This window comes from Scyliorhinus canicula, chromosome 16 (assembly GCF_902713615.1).
Source record: "Scyliorhinus canicula chromosome 16, sScyCan1.1, whole genome shotgun sequence".
Classification (NCBI taxonomy): Eukaryota; Metazoa; Chordata; class Chondrichthyes; order Carcharhiniformes; family Scyliorhinidae; genus Scyliorhinus; species Scyliorhinus canicula.
Window position 1 is genome coordinate 13,645,521 of NC_052161.1, and position 24,316 is coordinate 13,669,836.

A 24,316-nucleotide genomic window follows, 5' to 3' on the forward strand; every position below is an offset into this window, starting at 1 on the left:
TACTCTACCATAACCTCCATGCCTACTAAAAATGGTGGAGAGGTCTGGACAGTTCATCCCTATTCCTTTTATCTTGTGTCTGCTTTCCGTGAGGAACAGATAATGTTGTACTTCTCCATGTTTTAATCACTCTTCAATGCAGATATAATTTGATAAGAGAGGTGCGTGTCTCTGATGAATGGGTTTTGGGGCCAAATTTTCATCTGGATGTGGAAGCGGAGTTTGGTGTGCTTTTGGCTACCTTTTTCCATGTGGGAATACCTAGTGCACGAACCTTGTACCTGCCCCTGCTGTGGTCAGGGTCCCCATTTTGAATGAGGTAAGAAAGGTCAGATATCCTCCCCAACACCCATTTTTAGCTGACGGTGTGGGATTTACAAGGTTGAGAGATCGTAAAGAAAATGAAAAGCCTTCAGAGGATTCTGGAAGAGCCTGAAAGCTAAATGTGAAGTGATATCACACCTTAGGTGAAGTATTGTAATGTGGATGTGCTTTCAATGCAGTGATATATCATGGGAATCTATCCTGCATGGGTAGGTTGACACTTGCAATGGTCAGCTGTGTGTATTTGTTCACATCCATTGCCTAGAAAAAGGATAGATGATGGCATAGTCGTACTTTCGCAGGACTGGTAATCTGGGGGCTCAGGCTATGGCCTGGGAACATGGGGTCCATAAGACCATAAGACATCGGAGCAGAATTAGGCCATTTGGCCCATCGAGTCTGCTTCGCCATTAAATCATGGCTGATATTTTCTCATCCCCATTCTCCTGCCTTCTCTCCATATTCCCTTCTGATCCCCTTATTAATCAAGAACCTATCGATCTCTGTCTTAAAGACACTCCGTGAATTGGCCTCCACAGCCTTCTGCGGCAAAGAGTTCCACAGATTCACCATCCTCTGGCTGAAGAAATTCCTCCTCATCTCTATTTTAAAGGATCGTCTCTTTAGTCTGATCTGGTTCTAGTTTCTCCTACAAGTGGAAACATCCTCTCCACATCTATTCTATCCAGGCCTCCCAGTATCTTGTCCGTTTCAATAAGATCCCCTCTCATCCTTCTAAAGGGTCAAAGTAAGTTTAATTTCACATGCCAAACGCATTGTTTCTCTGAGTCAGTTACATGGAGGCTTTTATTAGAAAGTGCAAAGTTTATTTTCTTCCCCAGAGTGTTCCAGAATCCTCACCATCTCCCCTCCCCCAAAGCAGCACCACTGCTATTGTCGGCATCAGGCTAAGGTCCACCCAAATGGAGAGTAACTTACCCGTACCAGCCTCCCCGGACAGGCGCCGGAATGTGGCGACTAGGGGCTTTTCACAGTAACTTCATTGAAGCCTACTCGTGACAATAAGCGATTTTCATTTTCATTTCCTGGAAGGACTCTGCCATTAACCAGTGAACCCAGACCCTAGCCCCTTACCCACCTACTAGAGCAGTGGGCTGAAGGGATGTGGCCCTGAGCTGAAGGATAACATGACGGTCCTCGTGTGTGAACAAGAAAGCGATGGTGATGGTGGCATCCCTGGTCCTCCTGCCCATAAGAACCTTTGCCTCTGCCTGACCTCCATCCTCTAGATCCTCTTGGTACTCTCTCTCCTGGACTTCCTCAACAGGGAAAATGTTTGCTCTGCCTGGTTGTCTTCATCGAGGATGTAGCCCTGCTGCTGAGCTAAGTTATGGAGGCCACAGCAGACAGCAATGAGGCGGGTGACTCTCCGTGGTCTGTATTACAGGGCCTCAATGGACCTGTGAAAGCAGTGGAAGTGTTGCTATCACAGACTGGGTGGCACTGTGAGCCTCGTTGTAGCGGGACTGACTTGGTCGCTGGCCTCTGCACAGACGTGATCAGCCAAGACATCAGCGGTATCTCTTGTCCCCAATGATCCATCCATGCAACCTGGGGTGCCCCTCAAATATCTCCGGGCTTAAGACTGCCTATGGTCGAAACTACCATGCACACTCCCTAGAAAATCTGCACTAGCGTGCATGAATTTATTTTCTTTTAATGTACAGGACACCCTGATGCCACAGAGCTCGTAGACCCACGAGTGTCATAGGTGTCCCTCTGCACCTGTAGCAGACCAGCGATGGAGACGAATCCTGCAGCCCTCTTGTCCTGATGGGCCTGGTCCAGGTCGAGATTAGTGAAGTGTGAAGCTCTGGCGTAGAGTGCATCTGTGACGTCACGGGTGCATTTGTCTGCAGGTGAATGCAAAATGCCACAAAGGTCACCTGTTGAGCTGTTGAAACCTTGAACAATTCTGTGACATAAAATTTTAGGGCTTCACGGTCACAGGAAGGAGGTGCCCTCTCATTATACCCCCCCCCCCCCAACCTCATGCCCCATACACCTCAATAACAGCTGTAAATTAAACTCTCATTTCCTGACGACATTTAGGGATCATTCATGGCTATGAACACTTTCTAAAGCAGACAGACTGATGGCTCCTGGACCACACACACCAGATGTGACCCCCATCCCTGAGGAGGATACTGACCATCTCCTCTGAACACCCTTGAACCAGCCCCCCTCAACAGCTGATGAGTGGAATTTGTCCCTTTTACACCCTGGTACAAGGTGGGGAGGGGTTCTCACTCCTTCCTCCCTCTCGGAGGTCATGGCTCTTGGTTCCCGTTTTCCCAACGCAGTAGTGATTCGTGCCTGCGTGACATCACACTGCTGGGCAGGAGGATTCAGTGAGGTCTGAATATTCGACTATAACCTTGCGAATGACATTGAAATGGATTCAAATCAGATTCTCATCCTTGCTGGGCATGAGCCTGATCGTATCATTGGGGAGATCCCGTCGATCGGAAACCTCGCCAGCGCAAATCCCAATTTTGGCCTCTTGTGAGAGTTTGCGGCCATTACGGGACTTGCGCCTGGGGCTAATGGACCTGCAGAATCATAATCTCTTTCAAAGAGTATTAGCATCGGATTATGTCTATTATTTTCTATATTCGAGGGCAAATACCTACACCTGATATACTGCTTTAAACCGGCTATATTGTTTGCGTTGCTGCTGATCGTTTCTTAATAAATCTACCTCATAGTCTGTGCCCTAGTCTGATATTCTATTATTGTTAGAAATATTGGAGTCCGTAAGCAGGCTTGTGACATAGCCAGTAGATTAAGTACAGTTCCTGTTTGATCTCTCTGTTTGTTACATTACTCAATAATTGGCAGGAGTTAAATGCGCATCCTGCTTAGTGCAGCACAGTGGTTAGCACAGTTGCTTCACAGCTCCAGGGTCCCTGGTTCGATTCCCGGCTTGGGTCACTGCCTGCACGTTTTCCCCATGTCTTCATGGGTTTCCTCCGGGTCCTCCGGTTTCCTGCCACAAGTCCAAAGATGTGTCGGTTAGGTGGATTGGCCATGATAAATTGTCCTTAGTGTCCAAAAACAAAAGTTAGGTGGGGTTACTGGGTTACAGGGGAACTGAGGGAACGTGGGCCTCAGTAGGGTGCTCTTTCAGAGGGCCGGTGCAGACTCGATGGGCCAAGTGGCCTCCTTCGGCACTAAATTCTATGATAAATTATTGGAGCCATCTTTGGCCCTGAACACGATGAGCATATATAATTGTATATAGGTATACAATATGCTTTATATATTTTATCGATATATATATATATATATATGTGTGTGTGTGTGTGTGTGTGTGTAAAGGTGCTCAAATAAGGCATTTACATGAGAAATTGAAGATTCTAATATGTACATTAAAGAATTAAGATGACATTGCAGTTTTGTAACTATTATATTTCCATGTATGAAAAGTTTAATAAAATTTACCTTTAAAAGTTTTAATTAATTCTACTGATTTTTAATAGCCCGAAAAGTGTCTAGCGACTTGAATTTTGAACAGCCTGTGAAAAGGGAATTGTACACCAGGCTGAAGTTATGATAGCTTGTGACAGCTTGCTATTAAGGTTTTTGAATTTCCTTTCTTCAGTAAAAAATGTCTCGAGATGTCAGAACTGATATCAATTTGAAAGAGCCACGATGGGACCAGGGGGCCTTTTTGGGACGAGCCAAGCACTTCTTCATGTTGACTGACCCTCGCAATGTTCTACTCTCCAGTGAAGCATTAGATGCAGCAAGGACCATTGTGGAGGACTACAAGTAAGGCTGTGGGAAATATTAGCAGCGTGGTGTCATGCTGATGCTTCTCTTTATCGGCTATTAAAAGAACATTATGTCATATTTTATACAATGTGATTCTATTTAAAATACTCTTGGCTTTCCATTCCATTAGAAATATTTTTGTTCCCCTGTTTTGCCTGGCCTGCCCCTAATTTATTTATTAATCTGTAAGGATGTATATGCAAAACATATAAGTGCTAGATGTTGTTGCTGATCTCTTTTTGAAAATTATCTCCGCTTATTTTGTGTGACTTGTGTGATGATGAAGGTGATGTTGCTGCAGGGGAATGGCACACTATCGCTGCAGACATCAAGCCCTTCTAATCAGATGTAGTACTGTTTGGTGCAGAGCAACACATTCCCTATTCTTCCCCAATCAATGCAATCTCTTCACTATTTATCACCCCACCATCCGCGAACTTACTGATCAACCCTCCTACATTCACGTCTAAATCATTTATATAAACCACAAACAGCAAGGGCCCCAACACTAATCCCTGCCGGTAAGTGTAAAGTCGCCATAGTCCCAGATGACCATAGGCTGCTTTCCCCTTTGAGGGGGGAGAGCTGACTGGTGGAGCTTTAACCTGAGTCTCACCCACACCTCAGGCGAGAGGCCAGGTTGAGAAGGCATGAATAACCTCAGCCGGTACGGGGATTGAACCCGCGATGCTGGCCTCGCTCTGCACCACGAACCAGCTGTCTAGCCAACTGAGCTAAACCGGCCCTGCGGGATCCCACTGGACACAGGCGTCCAGTCAGAAAACACACACGACCACGGCCACTCAGCCAACTTTGGATCCAGTTTGCCAAATTTTCTTGGATCCCATGGGCTCTTACCTTCACTATCAGTCTCCCATGTGGGACCTTGCTGAAGTCCAAGTAAACCACATCAAGTGCGTTGCCCTAATCTACACGCCTGGGCATGATCCTCTGGCCGTGTTGCGCTCTCATTTGAGCCCAGTACGGCCAGTAAATCCTGGGAGAGCCCTCTCGCGGGCTTTCCGCTAGTCTTCATGGTGACTGATCCCCGCAATGTTCTACTCTCCAGTCTACTCTCCTTTCAGGGATGGGCTCTGAAAGAATAGCATGAGAGACCCACGCCGTCGGGAATGCGGCCGGTTGGGGGCGGAGCATCGGGAGGGGAGGGCCTCGGGCAACGTCCTGAGGCCGTCCATGCGGATTGCGGCGTACTCCTAGAGTCCGTCGCTTTGGAGGGGGCGGAGCATCGCAAAAGCGGCGCTGGTCCGGTTTTGCCGCCAACGGGCATTCTCTGGCCGAACGCAATTTCGGCGTCGGAGACCGGAGAATCCTACACATGGGCTTTCAAAAGATTGGAGCACCCTTCCTGCGTCCCTGGCGGGGACAATCGAGCAGGGAAATTCCACTGGTGTAAAAGTAGTTTCCCCTCGATTCTCCACCTCTCCATCATTCCCGCCCACTGAAAACTCTCCCTCACTATCATTGCCCATAATCATCAGCGGTTCTTGCAATATTTCTCCAGGCATGAACGTGACTAGCATGTTCTTGCAGAATGTCAATTAAAATCTGTTAATAATAACTAAATACAAATAAGTTTCATTTATGTAGCACCTGCATTTATAAGAATCTTTCACATCTTGGGGGGGTTCCAAAGCTCTTTGCAGATAATGAATTACTATGACAGTTGCTGCTTTTACTCTGTTGGGATAATCTGCACACCAGGTTCTCGAAACAGATGTTAGATAAATAACGAGTTTTATGGGCTTTTCACAGTAACTTCATTGAAGCCTACTTGTGACAATAAGCGATTATTATTATTATGCGGTGTTGGTCACAGGATATGTATTGGCCAGGACACTCTGAGAATTCTCCTGCTCTCCATCCTCAACCTTGCCCCTCGACTGTGGTGTGGGGACCCTCAGTTTAAATTACCGCCGGTCAGCTCTCTCAAACAGGGGAGAGCAGCCTATGGTCCTCTGGGTCTTTGCCGACATTCATTCGTTCAGTGCCATGAAACCTTTTATGTTGTCCTGAGTAGCTCAGTGACAGTCCAGCACTCTTTCAGGACTGCACTGAAGTGTCAGCCTAGATTGTGTGTTCAGGTCACTGAATGGGACTTGAAGCTATGATCTTCCCGTTCAGCGTTGAGCCAGCTACCACTGATCAAAATCTGTCACCAGTTAATTAAAATAAAAAAACAATTCATAAAATTACTTCCCTTCCCCATGTCCCAGCTGATTAAGGTACTGAATGGCTAAAGTAGACCATCGGTTGATCTTGGCAAAGCGGTAATTGAAGTCACAACAAATACCCTCTGTGTCCCTTGGCAATTTGAGGGAAAATGGTTCAACGTTCCCACTTCTGTTGGCTATCTAAACACTCATGCTCAATATTTAGCTTCTTAGCTGAGGTCAGGTTTCTGACTTCCATGGCCAAAATTGCCTACCGACTCTTTCCTGTCTAGACTTGCATCAATAGTTATCTAGGCCTGGAGCCAGAGGACAGCCAACACTGAGGAAATCATATCCCAGTTAAGGAGGCGAGATTGGCAGGAATGACATCTGGCAAGTATGTGAGCTACCACGTCGAATGGCTATCTGTTGGGTCTCAGATATATTCTGCTAATCTGCTACAGAAACTCTTAACAGAAAGATAATTAAGTCATATCATGGAATACAACTTAGGGGTCATATGTTGCAGTTACCTCTCTTTGCTAGTAACTATTAGCGAACTGGAAGAAATTTGACATCGTGAACGTATCTCATTTTGCCCATGTGACTGAAGGAGCTAATGTTTAGCAGTGAGTTTAGGAGTAATTTGATCTGTCCCAAGCAGTCAAATTTATTAACTGTCTTGGACCTAGGAATTAGTCACTCTTTCACAGTGGGGAGACTGCATACATTAATCGAATCTTTCGAAGTTAACACACATGCATTAATGGTAATTTCCATCATTTGTGAAAGCTGTGAACTGACGTAAGTATTTTACACACAGGTTTCCACCACCTGAAACCCTGCAGTTGGCCGTACAGTATTACAGAGCTCTGCCAGTTGCAGTATTTCATATCCTATTTTTTCACTGAAGTCATTTGGCTAAATTTCAGTAATTATAGGACGGTATTTCACAACTCTGCCGGTTATAGAATTTCACAAACCACCTTTTTTTTAAAAAAACTGAAGCCATTTGGCTTAAATTCAGTCTTTATTTTCAAAAGATAATGTGGTTGGCAAAATGAAATCTCACTGAAAGACGACTGATAGGCCACTGGGCAGGGCAAGTCTTTCAGTTTCAAGTTGTTTGGAAAACAAAAGTAGTTTTAAGAGATTTATATTTGTATTGGTAGACATTAGAAATATGGGGCTGGATTCTCCGTCCAACACGCCACATTTCTGGTTCAGCCGCAATACGATACTTTGATTCAAAGTATTGCATGACTTGCATTCAAAGTATCGTATTGCTTCTTTGACTTTGTCTATATATATATTTATATTTCTGGAACCCACCTGTTCATTCACCTGAGGAAGGAGCAGTGCTCTGAAAGCTAGTGATTCGAAACAAACCTGTTGGACTTCTTTTTTATAAATTTAGTGTACCCAATTAATTTTATCCAATTAAGGGGCAATTTTGCGTGACCAATCCACATAGCCTGCACATCTTTGAGTTGAGGGGGCGAAACCCATGCAAACACGGGGAGAATGTGCAAACTCCACACGGACAGTGACCCAGAGCCGGGATCGAACCTGGGACCTTAGCGCCGTGAGGCTGCAGGGCTAACCCACTGCGCCACCATGCTGTCCAATCTGTTGGACTTTAACCTGGTGTTGTGAGACTTCTTACTGAAGTCTTTGGCGGCAGAGGCAGTCCAGCCGATCCTCAAAAGACAGGTGTCAACGTGTGCCTTGATGCGACACCTCCTTTGCACCTCCTCCTCGACCTGTTGAACGGCAGGCAATTGAGCCTCACTGGCTGGCCCCTGTACATCTGTGGCAGGCTCCTCTTGAGCAGGGCCATCCCTGAGCTGAGGGTTGCTCCTCCAGCCTCCATGCGTCTGCAATGGCAGCTGCCGCCATGTAGACAGCGAACATTGCAGCTGTACTCTGAAATTCATTATCTGCAGGAGGGGAAAAGAGAAGACATGGTGTCAAGCTGAGTATGCCCTTTCCCATGAACGCCACCAGGTTACATAGTGACCTTGAGCGCTATCCTCAACATGAAACCCCTAACCCCACTCCACTCCTCAGCCAGCCCCCCGATATGTTGTCGTTGCCAATGCATCCCTGTCCCCATCAGAGCGTGACACTGGGCCTGTGATGTGGGAGTGTATTAGCCGGATATCAGAGTTTGTGTTCACAGTGGAGGTCAGTCGACTCAAAGAAATTGTAAAAGAGGTTGCTGTAAAACCTGGAGTGAATTTGCTGGGAGAAGTGGAGTGTAAGCTCTGTTCAAAAGAGGTCTTTGGAAAACATGGAGTGGATTTTAGAATCCAACTTGCTAATGGAAAACCTTACTGCGAGAAAAGGTTTTAAATCTATTTTTGGGAGTCGAGTTTACATAGAACATACAGTGCAGAAGGAGGCCATTCGGCCCATCGAGCCTGCACCGACCCATTTAAGCCCTCACTTCCACACTATCCCCGTAACCCAATAACCCCTCCTAACCTTTTTTTGGACAGTAAGGGTGATTTAGCATGGCCAATCCACCTAACCTGCACGCCTTTGGACTGTGGGAGGAACCTGGAGCACCCAGAGGAAACCCATTCAGACACGGGGAGAACATGCAGACTCCGCACAGACAGTGACCCAGCATGGAATCGAACCTGGGACCCTGGCACTGTGAAGCCACAGTGCTAGCCACGTGTGCTACCGTGCTGCCCTTAAAGTTTGGAAGCCCTCATGTGACAATTATCAGGGGATTCTGAAGAGAAATTCACAGACCATAACTTGGGTTCAGAGTGGAGAGTGTGTTTGACCACAGCCAATCTCTGTGGTTTAAAAAAAAGACTTTGTGCACGAATGATAGCATTGTAATTTCCCAATGGTACTGTATCATCTGTATTAATCTTAAAAACTGATAACCGAAGGGAGGAGGAACGAGTATTATATTAGAATCCATTATTTCATGTTTAACAATTTTTTCCCCCTCCAAGTTGTTAAAACTTATTGGCAGTCCTGTGTCTCTGTTCCTCTATGTTTGATTTTTAAAAAAAAAGTTCTGGGACGGGTTTCTCCGTAGCCCGACACCGAAATCAGGAACAGCGATCGGGCGGAGAATGGCTCCCAACGCCGGGATCGGGGCAGGCGTCGGTTTGACACTGGGTTGCAATGCTCCGCCCCCTCAAAATCGCCGTCATCAGCCGGCCCACCCGTGATGCTCCACATCCGATGGCCCGAGTTCCCGGCGGTCCAGTGCCGCCGCACGTGGCCGAGATCCGTGCCGCTGGCCGGGGGGGGGGGGGGCTTTCTGCCGGGCTGGGGGGGGGGGTGGTGGGGTGTGACCAGGAGGTGGGCTGTGGGGTAGGGGTGGGTGTGTACGCGGTCCAGCACGGCCAATACCATGTTTCTGGTGCGACCTGTGCATGTGTGGGGGGGGGTGTAGGCGTATGTGTGGCTGCAGCTTGTCAACCCTGCACATGTGCAGCATGGGACCTGGTGATTCCCTGACCATTTTCCGCACGTTCCACGGGGCGCCCATGCTAGCCCGTCACCGGTCCCGAAATCGGTGGGGATTTTGCACCAATTCTTCCGTCGTGAAACACCACGGATCCTCCGTTGACGTCAGCACTTAGCCTCAGGAATGGAGAATCCAACCCATGGTCTTTTGAGCCAGGGTTCCATTTGGGATTTTCTTACTCATAAATTGTGACTAAAATCTAGATTTGAAAAAAAGTTTAATCTCCCTAAAAAAAATGAAAAACGTGAAGATATTTTGCTTCCCCCCCCGGGAACAGTCCTTGGGGTCCATATTTTGAGATGTATTATAAGTGAGACCGCATTATTCCATTGCGGGTGGCTAACACTCGGGCTCAATGCTGCCAGTGTCAGGGCCAATATCAAATGCCTATCCCTACAGTTTATAGTTCTTATGCTCCAACAATAAATGAATGAAGCAGGTGCTTTGTAAAATTACCCAAATAATTAGTGGCTGCTTTAAATTTCCCTCACCTTTGAACCAAGTTGCTATCATAGTGGTGGGGGGGGGAAAGCTTGTGGCCACATCTGCAGAATAAAAATTTGGAGGTCCAAGGCAGGCCCACGTTGTACCGAGTTCCAAGGACCAGGTTTTGGCGGAGCCCAAGTGGACGTTAATTCTGTGACAACTTGACTGTTTTGCGTGCAACTCCGTGTTTTTTGATTTTTCAGGCATGGCAAGGTCCGACCGGGACTGACTGAAGATGAGCTTTGGCGAGCAAAATACATCTACGATTCAGCTTTTCATCCAGACACGGGTGAAAAGATGCTTCTGGTTGGGCGGATGTCTGCACAGGTCCCAATGAATATGACAATCACTGGTTGCATGCTCACGTTTTACAGGCAAGTTCCAAAAACAAAACCTGTGCTTCCATGGGCAGTTTATAATCCCATCGCCTGGTTAACGATACAGCATTCCGAACAAACCAGTCCTATATTTACTCATGGATAAAAGTTCATGGGGTGAGCAGTTAATCTGTACTTAGTTCAATACACTGTGCACCTCAGTGGCATCAAATGCTATTGACAGTATGAATCTGGCTGAAATATCATTTAGACTTTTATGATAAAGTAAATATTTTTATCCTTAGTTATATCCGTAAATATGACAAATTAAGAAAAATGTTGCATTTATATGCTGTCTCCCAGGTTCTCGGGATGCCCCAAAATGGTTTACGCATGTACTGTAGACAAACACCAACACCAATTTGCATGCAACAAAGCCCCAGAAACAGCAATTAGATAAATGATTTGTTGACCGTTTTGGTAAAATTGGATGTTACGTACGGAGGGAATATTTCCCGTCTTTTAGATTAGTGCCCTGCAGTCTGTTGTTACAGCCAACATCAGAGGGCAGCTGGTGCCTCAATTAAAAATCTTATCCCGAAGGTGACACCTCCAACAGTGTGGTAACCCCCTCGGTTGTCAGCCTAGACTTGTGCTCAAGTCTCTCAGCGCAATTTTTAAAAATTAAAACCTTTCTTATTTTTGTAACTGATTTTAGTTTTTTTTTTGATCATAAATAAAATTGCAAAAGGTGGTTTGTGTTCATTGTGTGTCCAAAGTCTCTTCTGTTTACCTTTGTTGACTAGTCAAAACCCAGATTATTTTAAGGCTGGCGTTAGCTTGATCAAGAATCAGATGTGATGCCAAAGTATTTAAACCAATACCGTGACAAATTGAACTGTTTTGTGTCAGTTTTGCTTTTTCTTTTGAGCTCTGATTTGGAAAACAATGCAGTTGCATGGTTGACTCGTTAATTGCTTTGCTTACTTATTGTGTTAAACAAAAATTGAAATGTAAATAGCATTTCCTCAGTCACTTGAACTAGTGTGTGACTTGCTTCAGATTAACCAGAAATCTAATTTTTACTCTTACTCCCTGCTAATTATTTGCGAAACGGGTCAGATTTGCCTGGGGTACCTTCAAAACAAGCTATTGTTTGATCTATTTTTTAATACATTCGTCCATGGGATGTGGGTGTCGCAGGCTGGGCTAGCATTTGTTGTCCATCCCTGAGGGCATTTAAGAGTCAACCATTGCTGTGGATCAGGTGTCACATGTAGGCCAGACCGGGTAAGGACGGCAGATTTCCTTCCCTAAAGGCCATTCGTGAACCAGATGGGTTTTTACGACAACCGACAATGGCCGGTCACCTTTTAGCCTTTTAATTCCAGATTTTCCTTGAATTCAAATTTCACCATCTGCCATGGGATGATTCGAACCCGGGTTCCCAGAGCATGACTCTGGGTCTCTGGTGACTAGTCCAGTGATGACACCACTACGCCACTGCCACCCCTCACAATTGTATATCAGCTAGCTATTAAGTATATTCAGGTGGTGGAATGTGTAGCCACATATGTATATAGAAACAGGAATTATGGTTGGAGGTGCATGTAGTGTGTGACTCAGTAAAGAGAAACTTGGAAGTGCATAAAGACTTCACTTCAGTTCTACCGTTCGTCGCCCTGGCTGAATTGTACCATGGCTTGAGGAGGATTAAATATGAGCCATGAAGAGATAGAGCATGCAATGGCCGATTGTTCCTCGCATATCTGCATTAAGCCCAGCTCCTCTGCACAGAGGAGGATGTCGTTGGATTCTTAACGTGTATCCTCTTTTTGACAGGACAACTCCAGCTGTAATCTTTTGGCAATGGGCCAATCAATCCTTCAATGCAATTGTCAACTATACCAACAGAAGTGGAGACGCACCACTGACAGTGGGGTAGGTAACTCTGGTTCACTTCCAGCAACACTCATGGAGGGTAGCTAACCTCAATGGCTTTATTTCAACTGCAAGGGCACTGATGGAGTTTTATCATCATGAGTTAACATCATTATGAGTTTTCTTTTACCCATTTGAAATAAATGTATACCTAAATAAAGGTATCCTAACAGAGGAAATTAAATTGTGTTAGGTCGCAGATGCAATTCTACTGTTTTTTGGAAGAATTGTGCCCCCAGTCATTTCAATCCAGTTCTGGCTTTTTCTCTTTCTGTTTCCTTTGATTCGAGCATTTTCAACCCTATTCTGTAATTACTGTACAGTACTGCCAATATATCTGGACTAGGTTTTAAAAAAACAAATCTTTTTATTCTCCACATTTTCATAATGTGCACCATAAAAACGACAAAAGAAAAACAAACAAAATAACAATCCCAAAAAACAACAACTCCCTCAATATACATCCATTCATACATTCCAAGTCAAAGTTAGCAACAAAACAGTGAACCACCACCACCCCCCCCCCCATAAAGTTCGTGAAAATGTATGATAAACAGTCCCCCTGAGCTCACATTTCACCTACCCCAGGGTCAAGAAGGTTCCCCCGCCATGCCGAGGCATATGGTGGAGAAGCTGACCTCCAGCCCAACAGGACCCGCCTCCAGGCAATCAACGAGGCGAAGGCTAAAACATCTGCCCCCGCACCCGCCTGCAGCTCGGGCCAGTCCGACACCCCAAAAATGATTTCTAGGGGACCGAGTTCCATGTAGTACCCCCGAGATGATGCTAAAGACCTCCCTCCATTACCTCTCCAACTTCAGGCAGGACCAAAACATACGTACATATATCCTGCACTGCTCACAGACATCCTCCACCCCCCCCCCAAGAGCCGGCTCATCCTTGTGAGGTATGCCCTATATATGACCTTCAGCTGAATGGTGCAGTGAATAGCATTCCTGCTTTTGGGCAGGAAGCTTTGGGTTCCAGTCCGACCCCAGAATTCGATGGCCAAGGAAGGTGTGTTCATAACGTGGCCAAATAGGTTGGGTATCAGATTGAAAACCCTTCCAACACATTCCAATAGCATGTAGTAAGAATGGGAGAATTCCTGGTCAGCCGTGTGATGGAAAGAACATTGGAACTTCAGTCATAGCTCCACACTGCAACCATCGCATGTAAAAATGCATGTTACCACAGCAAGTGAGCTTTACCATACAGTGTTGCATGGGAAAAAAAATAATTGCACACTAGTTAGTGTGATTCTGAGGTTCCTTTAAAATTTGTAACTCGGGTGTTTGTCCAGCCTGAATTGTGATAATCGATTGGGATATAGAAGAACACGTGTAAATCAGAGAAAATAACTTGTGTGCATCATCGGTTTGCTTTAAAAAAAAAGTGACTGGACTTGGTCTCTTGCTCATTCTGGCATACTGCCAACTTAGAATGAACAGTATTATATGCTGATCTAATAATACCCATTACCTTAACCGTACTTTATGTAGCCAAGGCACCTCGGTCTAAAATTGCTCGTTCGTGCTGAGTGTGGACAACTTTGAATGGTGGCTTCTCTACTCACTTAGGACTGGATTCAGACTTGCCAAACTCGTTCCTCACCGGTCTCTTGATATAATGAAAAGACACCTACCTTCTGTTCTGGGAGGAATTAAAGTTCAGGTTCGAAAGAACAATGTGCCACTCCATTCCAAAACCAAGCCAACTTAAAATAAATCTTAGAATCCTAGAACGTACAGTGCAGAAGGAGGCCTTTCGATCCATTGAGCACGCACCGGCCCTTGGAAAGAGCAGCCTACTTAAGCCCACACCACCACTCTGTCCCAGTAACCTCACTTAACCTAAGGGCAATTTATCACGGCCAATCCACCTAACCTGCACATCTTTGGACTGTGGGAGGAAACCGGAGCACCCGGAGGAAACCCACGCAGACACTGGGAGAACGTTCAGACTCCGCACAGACAGTGACACAAGACGGGAATCGAACCTGGGGCTCTGGTGCTGTGAATCAACTGTGCTACCGTGCCGCCCCTCTTGGTCAGGGTATTCTCTAACTTTGAGAAGTTTGAATGGTTCTATATTCATTCCATATATTTACTTTTCTTTGTAATTCTTTACAGCCAACTGGGTACCGCATATGCCAGTGCAACAACTGGTGCTGTTGTCACAGCCCTTGGGCTAAAGTCCCTCACTAAGGTAATCTTAATAAATGAATTGGTTTAAACCCTGCAGTACTGTTGACTAATTTAACAGTTTGAAAACATATTTTCTACTTTTTGTAACACATTGGTTAACGTTTTTGCATAACATACTGTCTGCGTTTTCGGTTCCTTCATGATCACTGGGCCAGAAATATGGAATTTGCTACTCCCCACCATACGGCCGCACTATTGTCACAAGGGGTGCTGCAGTTCTACCAGCTTTTGTTCAGGTGGTTTAACGCAACATAGCTATACTTATTAAGGTAGCACAGACAGTAAATTGTGCAAACCTGTTACCCAGTGTGTTGAAGAACGCTACACCAATCACTAATAAGTTTGACTGGGACAGATGGGTAGAGTTAAGACTTAGGAAGCCTTGTTGATAGAATCGGTGACAATAATGCTACTCAGAAGGATTATATTTCAAACCTACATGTGGGCCGATAATTTTAATAAGTGAGGATTCCTGTAATTATTCCATATACCCAATTGAGTAAAGCAAACAAGAGACTTTATTCTTTTGACCATTGAATTCTGAAAGGAACAAAGACTATTGTAAGTATAGTTCAGTGTCTTCTACACACACAATAAGTCAAAAACATAGTTGATGGATGGTCATAATTGGAATCGGTGGCATGATTTCACCTTTAAAACTAATTGATACAAGGTCAGGATCGATTAAAATTTTTAAAACAGACCTCTTTGATGTTGCCACTTTCATACTAACTCCAGTCTGATACTTTAATATGCAGTTTAATCTTTGTGAGACTAAATTTAAGAATTTTCATCAAAACAGAGGCCCTGGGTGGAATTCTCCCATCTGGAACGACGTTCTGTGGTGGGGGTAAAAGCTTGGAGTGGTTCCTGCTGCAGAGGTTAGGGAAACCACGCCATACCTTACGGCCCCGACCTTAATTAATTATGCACCGGGGGTTTAGCTATGTATTCTGTGGTGGGATGGGCATGATGCCGTAATATCCTGCCAGCATATCCCTGCCATATTGAAAATGGCATCCACCTCACTGATCCACCATTGAAGGGAGAAGTTGGACCTCCTGAAGAAAGAATATGGATCTCCAGGAAACACCTGACCTTGAAGATACTCTTATGGGCCACGGCGTAGAAACTCCAAAGTGTATTATGAAGCTCATCTAACCTATAACTTTTATGTTCAATTTGGAGATGAGCACAAGAGCCTGTGTGTGATTCATCAGACTTCCTCGGCACTTTTATCAAAACAAAGTTTATTATAAGAATGTAGTTAACATACATAAACCACAGCAAGAATTTGTTCTCAATTACAAACATGAAAAACACACAACTGCCACAGTAATCTATGTATATAACTCTTAATGAATCCCCCTTAGCTGTTCCAATTCAATACAAAATCCAATAAAACCAAAACCCCTTTCCAGGGCGTGGCCCAGCACACTGTAATCTCACTTGAATGGGACCGTTCCTTTCCCTGAGATCCAGTCTCCAACCAGCAGATTCAAAACTCATTCAGAAAAACTCCTTCAGGAAAGCAACTCGAGCTTTAAGGTTACCAAGGCAATTTGCCACACTCTATGTGCTTTCCGTTCACTGGAACAGCTTTAAAATAAAACAGGGAAAACTTCCTGCAGCTCAACGCAGTGCTTCCCAACACCGTTTATTCTTCTGCAGTCTAAAAAACAAACCGGAAATGAAACCAAAAGTTTAGCCCCCTCTCACCTGACAGCTACTGCCCAGCTCCACCCACAAATTACATCACTGAAGCCGTGCTACAAGCCATGTGGTAAAACACAACCTTTCTTAAAGGGACACTCACGTGACAATACCTCCTCGATGACATTGCATCTGGAGGATACTACATGTGTATGCCCCTCCTCCCCCCTCCACTTCAATGGTGTTCAGGCACCAAGGTTGCTGGCGGCCTCTGTCCCGAACTAAGGAGGCAACCCCGGGCATTATTCTGCATGCCACGTTGTTGTAGATGCGTTCAGGACTGGTGTGCTTTTCTGCTGGCGTCGCAGAAAACCGGGCATGGGAAGATTCTGGTTGGATCTTTATCGGATGCAAATCAGTTTCACGCTGGTTTCGTGGTCGGCCATAACGGCCACCAGTGGGAGTTCCCCAGAAAATCTTACCCTGGCGTAAAACCAATTTTTGGGTGAGAATGATTAGGGACAAGACACTTTAATCATGTGGAGAGACTGGGGAAACTGAGTTTGTTCTTTCACAGCAGGATAGATTAAGTGGAAATTTAATAGAGCTATTCAAAATTGTCAAGGGTTGGATAGAGTAAATAAGGAGGAACTCTTTCTACTGGTGGGTGGGTAGCCACAGAATACAGATTTAAGATTATTGACAAAAGAACCAAGGATGATAATTTTTTAACAGTGAGGTAAGGAACATACTGCCTGCTGGTTAGTGGAAGAAAATTCAGGAGTAACTTCCAAGATGGAATTGAGTTTGGAATTGAAAGGGTAAAATCCTGGAGGCCGGTGGGGAAAGAGCAGAAGAGTGGGACTAATTGGGTAACTCTTTCAAAGAGTCCGCAGAGACCTCTTCCCTTGTATTCTGTATGATTCTGTGGCCAGGATTTTGGCACTGTGTTTCCCGCAGGGGCAAACGGCGATGTGGGTGCAAAATCCTGCGAGAGTCAGAAAACGACAATCTTGCCGGCAAGATCTTGTTTTCAGATTCCACCCTGTCCCCCACCAGTGACGTAACGAGGTTCCTGCCCAGAAAGGTTGGGAACTTCATTTGAATAAATTTATCATTGCAATGAAAAGACTTCCCTGCATTTTTGTTCCCCTCACGTTGGCGAGGTTTTAAAAGAAAATCTGGAACCAGGCGGAGGGTACCCGTGTGGTGGGGGGGGGGGGGGGGGGGGGGAGGCTGCACAGGTAGTTATGGCCCCTGGAGGGGAGGGACATGCCCAGACAGCACCCTGCCACTGTCCGGGAAGGTTTCCAGTGTCTGTGGTGTGGCGCGAGGGGGTTTCTCCCTTTACAGGGTGCCGGGGAGGGGGTGGAGGTTGTATTTTTCATCGGAGATTGGGGCGCCATTTTTAAAAGACGCCACGACCTCGGGATTCCCGACGTTGTCGACTTTTTCCTGCCCCACCAGCATGAGTGTATAGGCCATGCCTGCAGATTTATTTTGCCAGAGTGCTGTACAATGTCGCGAGAAAAGCTGTGCAGGTGACGAGCGAGATTCTAACTTGTGATTCTAACTTGTGTGTGGGAAGGAAAGGAGATAAGCAGTGCAGACCAGTGACTCCCTCCCTGGAGCTTCCTTTTGAAGACAGGACTGAATGATCATAGGTTTCTTGGAACAGGTCTTGCCAGATTTGATATAGTTCGTGATCCACTAAAGATTAACGGTGTTCTTGTTTTCCTTCTTTCCTGCAGCATTTGCCCCCCCTGGTTGCACGTTTTGTGCCCTTTGCCGCAGTAGCTGCTGCCAACTGTATCAATATCCCCCTCATGCGACAGAGGTAAGACCATTGCAAAATGAAAGTCGCAGATACGGGGCGGTGGGCGGGGCGTTGGGCGCAGAAACTACAAATGCTGTAAATCTGACATAAAACTAGAAAACACTGGTAATCAACTTGTGAATAAAGAGAAGGCTGTTTGTACTTCTGACCCTTTGTCAGAGCCGCAGGCTGGAGAAAAAGACGGCCCTTTACTAATCCAGAATAGAGGATAGAAGAGAAAAGGTAGAGTTTACAAGCCTATAATGGCAACCATCATCACTAAGGTGCAGTTTTATAATTTCTCAGCTTGCTGAAAAGGGGGAAGGCACATTAGATGATTTAATGAAAGTAGAGTTCTAGTTGTATTCAAATCTTAAATACAGAATTTCCACAATTCAAAGCATCTTTAGGAGATAAAGATGGTTAATCTTTTTGGACCAGAATCTAATATTGTTATTTGGACGTCATACAGCGAAAGAAAGATTGGCATCTTATTATTTCTTCTCTTAAATGGTTTAAATTGCTTTAGAGCACAATGTGCGACATTCCAAGGAAGAGGAGAATGATCAGTTATTCCATTTTTACCAAGTTTGTTTAAGAGTTTTTTTAATATAAATTTAGATTACCCAATTATTTTTTCCAATTAAGGGGCAATTTAGCGTGGCCAATCCACCTACTCTGCACATTTTTGGGTTGTGGGGGCGAAACCCACGCAGACACGGGGAGAATGTGCAAACTCCACACAGACAGTGACCCAGAGCTGGGATCGAACCTGGGACCTCAACGCCGTGAGGCGGTTGTGCTAACCACTAGGCCACCGTGCTGCCCAGTTTGTTTGAGAGTTCAATGCTGGACTAGAGTATTTCCCACTCTTCCTTAAATAATGCCGTTGACCTGAACCAATATACAGGTAGGCAAAGTAAACCGGTTTAACATCTCATTTAATTAAATGAAATGAAAATGCTTATTGTCACAAGTAGACTTCAATGAAGTTACTGTGAAAAGCCCCTAGTCGCCACATTCCGGCGCCTGTTCGGGGAGGCTGGTACGGGAATTGAACCGTGCTGCTGGCCTGCCTTGGTCTGCTTTAAAAGCCAGCTATTTAGCCCAGTGTGCTAAACCAGCCCCATTTAAAGGGGTACAGGGTCGTACTGCCTCAATGCTTAATTTAGCATAAATTGTATGTCTCTAAAGTCATGAAGTGGGGTTCGACCCCACACATTCTGACTCGGGCAAAAATTGATACCGGCACGATAGCAAGGCTGGCATTTTTTTGCAATTCCAGTGATAGTGGTTTACACCTAACAAATCGGATCAATTTCTAAAGCATTTGGGAACATTTTGGGAATTTCCAAACTTGGGATTGGAAATTCTGCATGGTTTCCCAAATCTCCTTCCATCGGATTGGCAGGAAACCCAGTGAAAAAAAGACTGTTTGTGCCATCTTCTCTTGTGTTTCCAACAATTTTTCACTGGGAGATTGTGGGAGCCCCAGCAGAAATTATCGGCATTAGTATGTAATCGATACATCAACACTCCTCTGCCAATTTAGTTTAAGTTTAAAATTGGCCCTTGAATTTTAAGATCATTTTTATTTTTATAATCATAGACCGATATAGAAGGCAGTTCATGCTTTTGTCAGCTCTTTGATCAAAGTATTTATTTAGTCCCAATCCCCTGCTTTTCCCCCACTGCCCTGTAAATTTGTTTCCCTTTAAGTATTTATCTAATTATCTTTTGAATATTATAGTTGAATCTATTCACATCCATGCTTTTACAGAGTCACAGAATTGTTGCAGTGTGCAGAATGAGGCCATTTGGCCCATCGTACCTGTAGCGGCACTCCAAATGAACATAAGAACTAGGAGCAGGAGTAGGCCATCTGGCCCCTCGAGCCTGCTCCGCCATTCAATGAGATCACGGTTGATCTTTTGTGGACTCAGCTCCACTTTCCGGCCCGACCACCATAACCCTTAATTCCTTTATTCTTCAAAAAACTATCTATCTTTACCTTAAAAACATTTAATGAAGGAGCCTCAACTGCTTCACTGGGCAAGGAATTCCACAGATTCACAACCCTTTGGGTGAAGAAGTTCCTCCTAAACTCAGTCCTAAATCTATTTCGCATTATTTTGAGGCTATGTCCCCTAGTTCTGCTTTCACCCGCCAGTGGAAACAACCTGCCCGCATCTATCCTATCTATTCCCTTCATAATTTTAAATGTTTCTATAAGATCCCCCCTCATCCTTCTAAATTCCAGTGAGTACAGTCCCAGTCTACTCAACCTCTCCTCATAATCCAACCCCTTCAACTCTGGGATTAACCTAGTGAATCTCCTCTGCACACCCTCCAGTGTAAGTATGTCCTTTCTCAAGTAAGGAGACCAAAACTGAACACAATACTCCAGGTGTGGCCTCACTAACACCTTATATAATTGCAACATAACCTCCCTAGTCTTAAACTCCATCCCTCTAGCAATGAAGGACAAAATTCCATTTGCCTTCTTAATCACCTGTTGCACCTGTAAACCAACTTTCTGTGACTCATGCACTAGCACACCCAAGTCTCTCTGCACAGCGGCATGCTTTAATATTTTGTTGTTTAAATAATAATCCCGTTTGCTGTTATTCCTACCAAAATGGATAACCTCACATTTGTCAACATTGTATTCCATCTGCCAGACCCTAGCCCATTCACTTAACCTATCCAAATCCCTCTGCAGACTTCCAGTATCCTCTGCACTTTTCGCTTTACCACTCATCTTAGTGTCATCTGCAAACTTGGACACATTGCCAACTCCAACTCCAAATCATGTATGTAAATTGTGAACAATTGTGGGCCCAGCACCGATCCCTGAGGGACACCATTAGCTACTGATTGCCAACCAGAGAAACACCCATTAATCCCCACTCTTTGCTTTCTATTAATTAGCATCATGACCGAGTGCCATTTCTCCACCTTTTCCTTGTACCCCTGCACATTGTTTCTATTCAAGTCATCATCTAATGCCCTCTTGAATGGCTCCACCACACTTCCAGGCACTGCACTCCAGACCCAAACCACCTGTTTGTGAAATGTTATTTTTGTGTCACATATGTTTATTTTGCAAATCACTTTAAATCTGTGCCCCCTCATTCTCGATCCTTTTACGAGCAGGAACAGCTTCTCCCCATCTACTCTGCTCAGCCTCATCAACATTTTGAAGAGCTCTATCAAATCTCCACTCAGCCTTCTTCTCTCCAAGGAGAACAGTCCAAACCTCTCCAATCTATCCTCATAACTGGTTTCTCATCCCTGGAACCATTCTTGTAAACCTCTTCTGCACTCGCTCCAATGTGTTCTCATCCTTCCTATAATGTAGCGCCCAGAACTGTACACCATATTCCAGCTGAGCTCTAACTTGTATAAATTCAGCATAACCTCCTTGCTCTTGTACTCTGTGCCCTTATTACTAAATCCCAGTATATTATATGCTTTTTAAAATTGCTTTCTCCACCTATCCTGCCATATTTAATGTCTTATGCACATATATGCAATGTCCCTCTGCTCCTGCACCCCTTTTAAGAATTTTACACTTCATTTTATGTTGTCTTTCTATGTTCTTCCTCCCAACATGTGTCACCTCATACTTCCCCGCATTGAACTTCATTTGCCACCATCTGCCCATTCCACCAACTTGTCTTTTTGAAGTTCTAGACTATCGTCTTCACAGTTTACAATAATTCCAAGTTTTGTATCATCTGCAAACTTTGAAATTGTCCCCTGCACACCAAGATCTAGATCATGAATAGACACCAGGAAAAGCAATGGTCCCAAGATCGACCTCGAGGGAACACCACTACAGATCTTCCTCCAGTCAAAAAAATATCCATTGATCGTTACTCTCTGCTTTCTATTATTCAGTCAATTTTATATCTTTTCACAAAACTTCATTGCAGTATTAATGTAAACCTACTTGTGACAATAGAGATTAGTAATTGTTATTAATATCCCTTTTGTTCCATGAACTATAACTTTTCTCACAAGGCTGTTGTGTGACACTGTATCAAATGTCTTCTGAAAGTCCATGTACACCACATCAACAGCATTACCCTTATTGATCCTTTCTGTTACCACCTCAAAATCCTCCAGCAAGTTAGTTAAACAATGGGCGCAATTCTCCCAAAGGAAGGCAAACAGCCGACGCCGGAGTGAAACCCGGAGTGTTTCACTCCGGCGTCGGAGGCCGCTCCTCGCCGCCTATTCTCTCAACCAAATGTGGTTGGCGCGGCGAGAAGCGGCGAGCGGCGATTCTCCGAGCGGCCTGTCGCAAAGCGTGACACGCCATTTTGGGGGGGGGGGGGGTGGGAGAATCGCGTGGGGGTGCCAGGGCAGCGTGGCATGATTCGCCCGGCCCTCCCGCGATTCTCCCACCCGGCGGAAATCCATGCTGGCTGTTCCTAATCAATCCACATTTTTCCACGTGACTACTAATTCTATCTCAAATAATTGTTTCTAGAAGCTTGCCCACTACTGATGTTAAACCGACTGGCCTGTAATTGCTGGGGCTATCCTTACACATCTTTTTGCAATTTTCCAGTCCTCTGGCATCTCCCCTGATTCTAGAGATGACTGGAAGATGACTGGCCAGTGCCCCTGCAATATCCATTCTCACTTCCTTCATTCTCCTTCTATGCATGCCGTGTTAATTTTCAGTAGTCTATTCAACACTTCCTCCTTATCAATTTAGAACCTTTCCAGTGACAGTTTCCACGTCTGTCACCATGCCCTGGGTAACATCTACCTCCTTGGTAAAGATGTATGCAAAGTATTCATTTAGTACCTCAGCCTCCATGCATAAAATCCCTTTGAGGATCCTAATGGGCCCTACTCCTTATTTTCCCACCCTTTTACTATTTATATGTCCTTGAGGACTTTGGGATTCCCTTTTATGTTGGCTGCAAGTCTTTTCTCATAATTCCTCTTCGCTTTTCAAATGCACTTTTTCATCTCCCCATAGAACATAGAACAGTACAGCACAGAACAGGCCCTTCAGCCCTCGATGTTGTGCCGAGGATTGTCTGAAACCAAGATCAAGCTATCCCACTCCCTGCCATTCTGGTGTGCTCCATGTGCCTAGCCAATAACCGCTTGAAAGTTCCTAACGTGTCCGACGCCACTATCACAGCAGGCAGTCCATTCCACACCCTAACCACTCTCTGAGTAAAGAACCTACCTCGGACATCCCTCCTATATCTCCCACTCTGAACCTTATAGTTATGCCCCCTTCCTCTTCATGTTTTTTGTATTTAATGAACTTACTCTATCTTAACTCAGGAAAGCCTGGTTAAAGTGGCCCATTTTTAAGCATAACTATTCGTAGAATCATAGAATCCCTGCACTGCAGAAGGAGGCCATTCATCCCAGCGAGTCTGCACCAACCCTTTGATAGGCCCCACCCAGGCCCAATTCCCCCGTCCTATCCCCATAACCCCACTGAATCAGTACATTCCTGGACGCTAAGGGGCAATTTATCACTGCAATCCACCTAACATTCACATCCCTGGACTGCGGGAGGAAACCACCTTCTGTATTCCTCTTGGTTCTCAATTGTATTTTCTACCTAACACCTGTCATGAGCACACCTTTTCTTAATTTGTATCTCCTTTTTCATCCAGTGAGCTCTGGATTTGTTTGCCCTACCTTTCCCTTTTAAGGAAATATACTTTGACTGTGTCCAGGCTATTTCTGTTTTTAAGGTAGCCCATTGTTCAGCTACAGTTGTTCCCGCCAACCTTTTGTTCCAGTTGAACCGACCCAGCTCCATTCTTTCCCCTTCGAAGTCAGCACTCTCCAGTTAATTATGTTTACTCTGGATTGCCTTTTCTATCATCATCGTAAACCTTACGATACAATGATCGCTGTCATCTAAATGTTCTCTGACTAACACTTGATCTACTTGGCACACCTCTTTTCCAAGAGCCAGGTCCAACAGTGCCTATTTTCCTGTAAGAAGTCTTACAGCACCAGGTTAAAGTCCAACAGGTTTGATTCAAACACGAGCTTTCGGAGCGCAGCTTCTTCCTCAGGTGAATGAGGGGAGGGGGGAGGGGTCTTCTACCTAT

The 24,316-nt window shown here is 45.0% G+C and overlaps 1 protein-coding gene across 6 annotated transcripts in view; it reads left to right on the forward strand.

The window, feature by feature from the left end:
- The window catches only part of sfxn3 (sideroflexin 3), a 59,761-nt gene that overhangs the window by 13,902 nt on the left and 21,543 nt on the right, over positions 1 to 24,316 (forward strand). For 3 of the 6 annotated variants that reach the window (XM_038821557.1, XM_038821558.1, XM_038821559.1), the window contains exons 2-6: positions 3,950 to 4,119; positions 10,482 to 10,652; positions 12,438 to 12,536; positions 14,669 to 14,744; positions 18,148 to 18,233. In XM_038821557.1, coding sequence (XP_038677485.1) covers positions 3,956 to 4,119; positions 10,482 to 10,652; positions 12,438 to 12,536; positions 14,669 to 14,744; positions 18,148 to 18,233 — 596 coding nt within the window. In that variant the 5' untranslated portion in view covers positions 3,950 to 3,955. Of the gene's footprint in view, positions 1 to 200; positions 320 to 2,183; positions 2,205 to 3,946; positions 4,120 to 10,481; positions 10,653 to 12,437; positions 12,537 to 14,668; positions 14,745 to 18,147; positions 18,234 to 24,316 lie in introns of those variants that run through there. The other 3 variants (XM_038821561.1, XM_038821562.1, XM_038821560.1) reach the window with 3 other exon arrangements.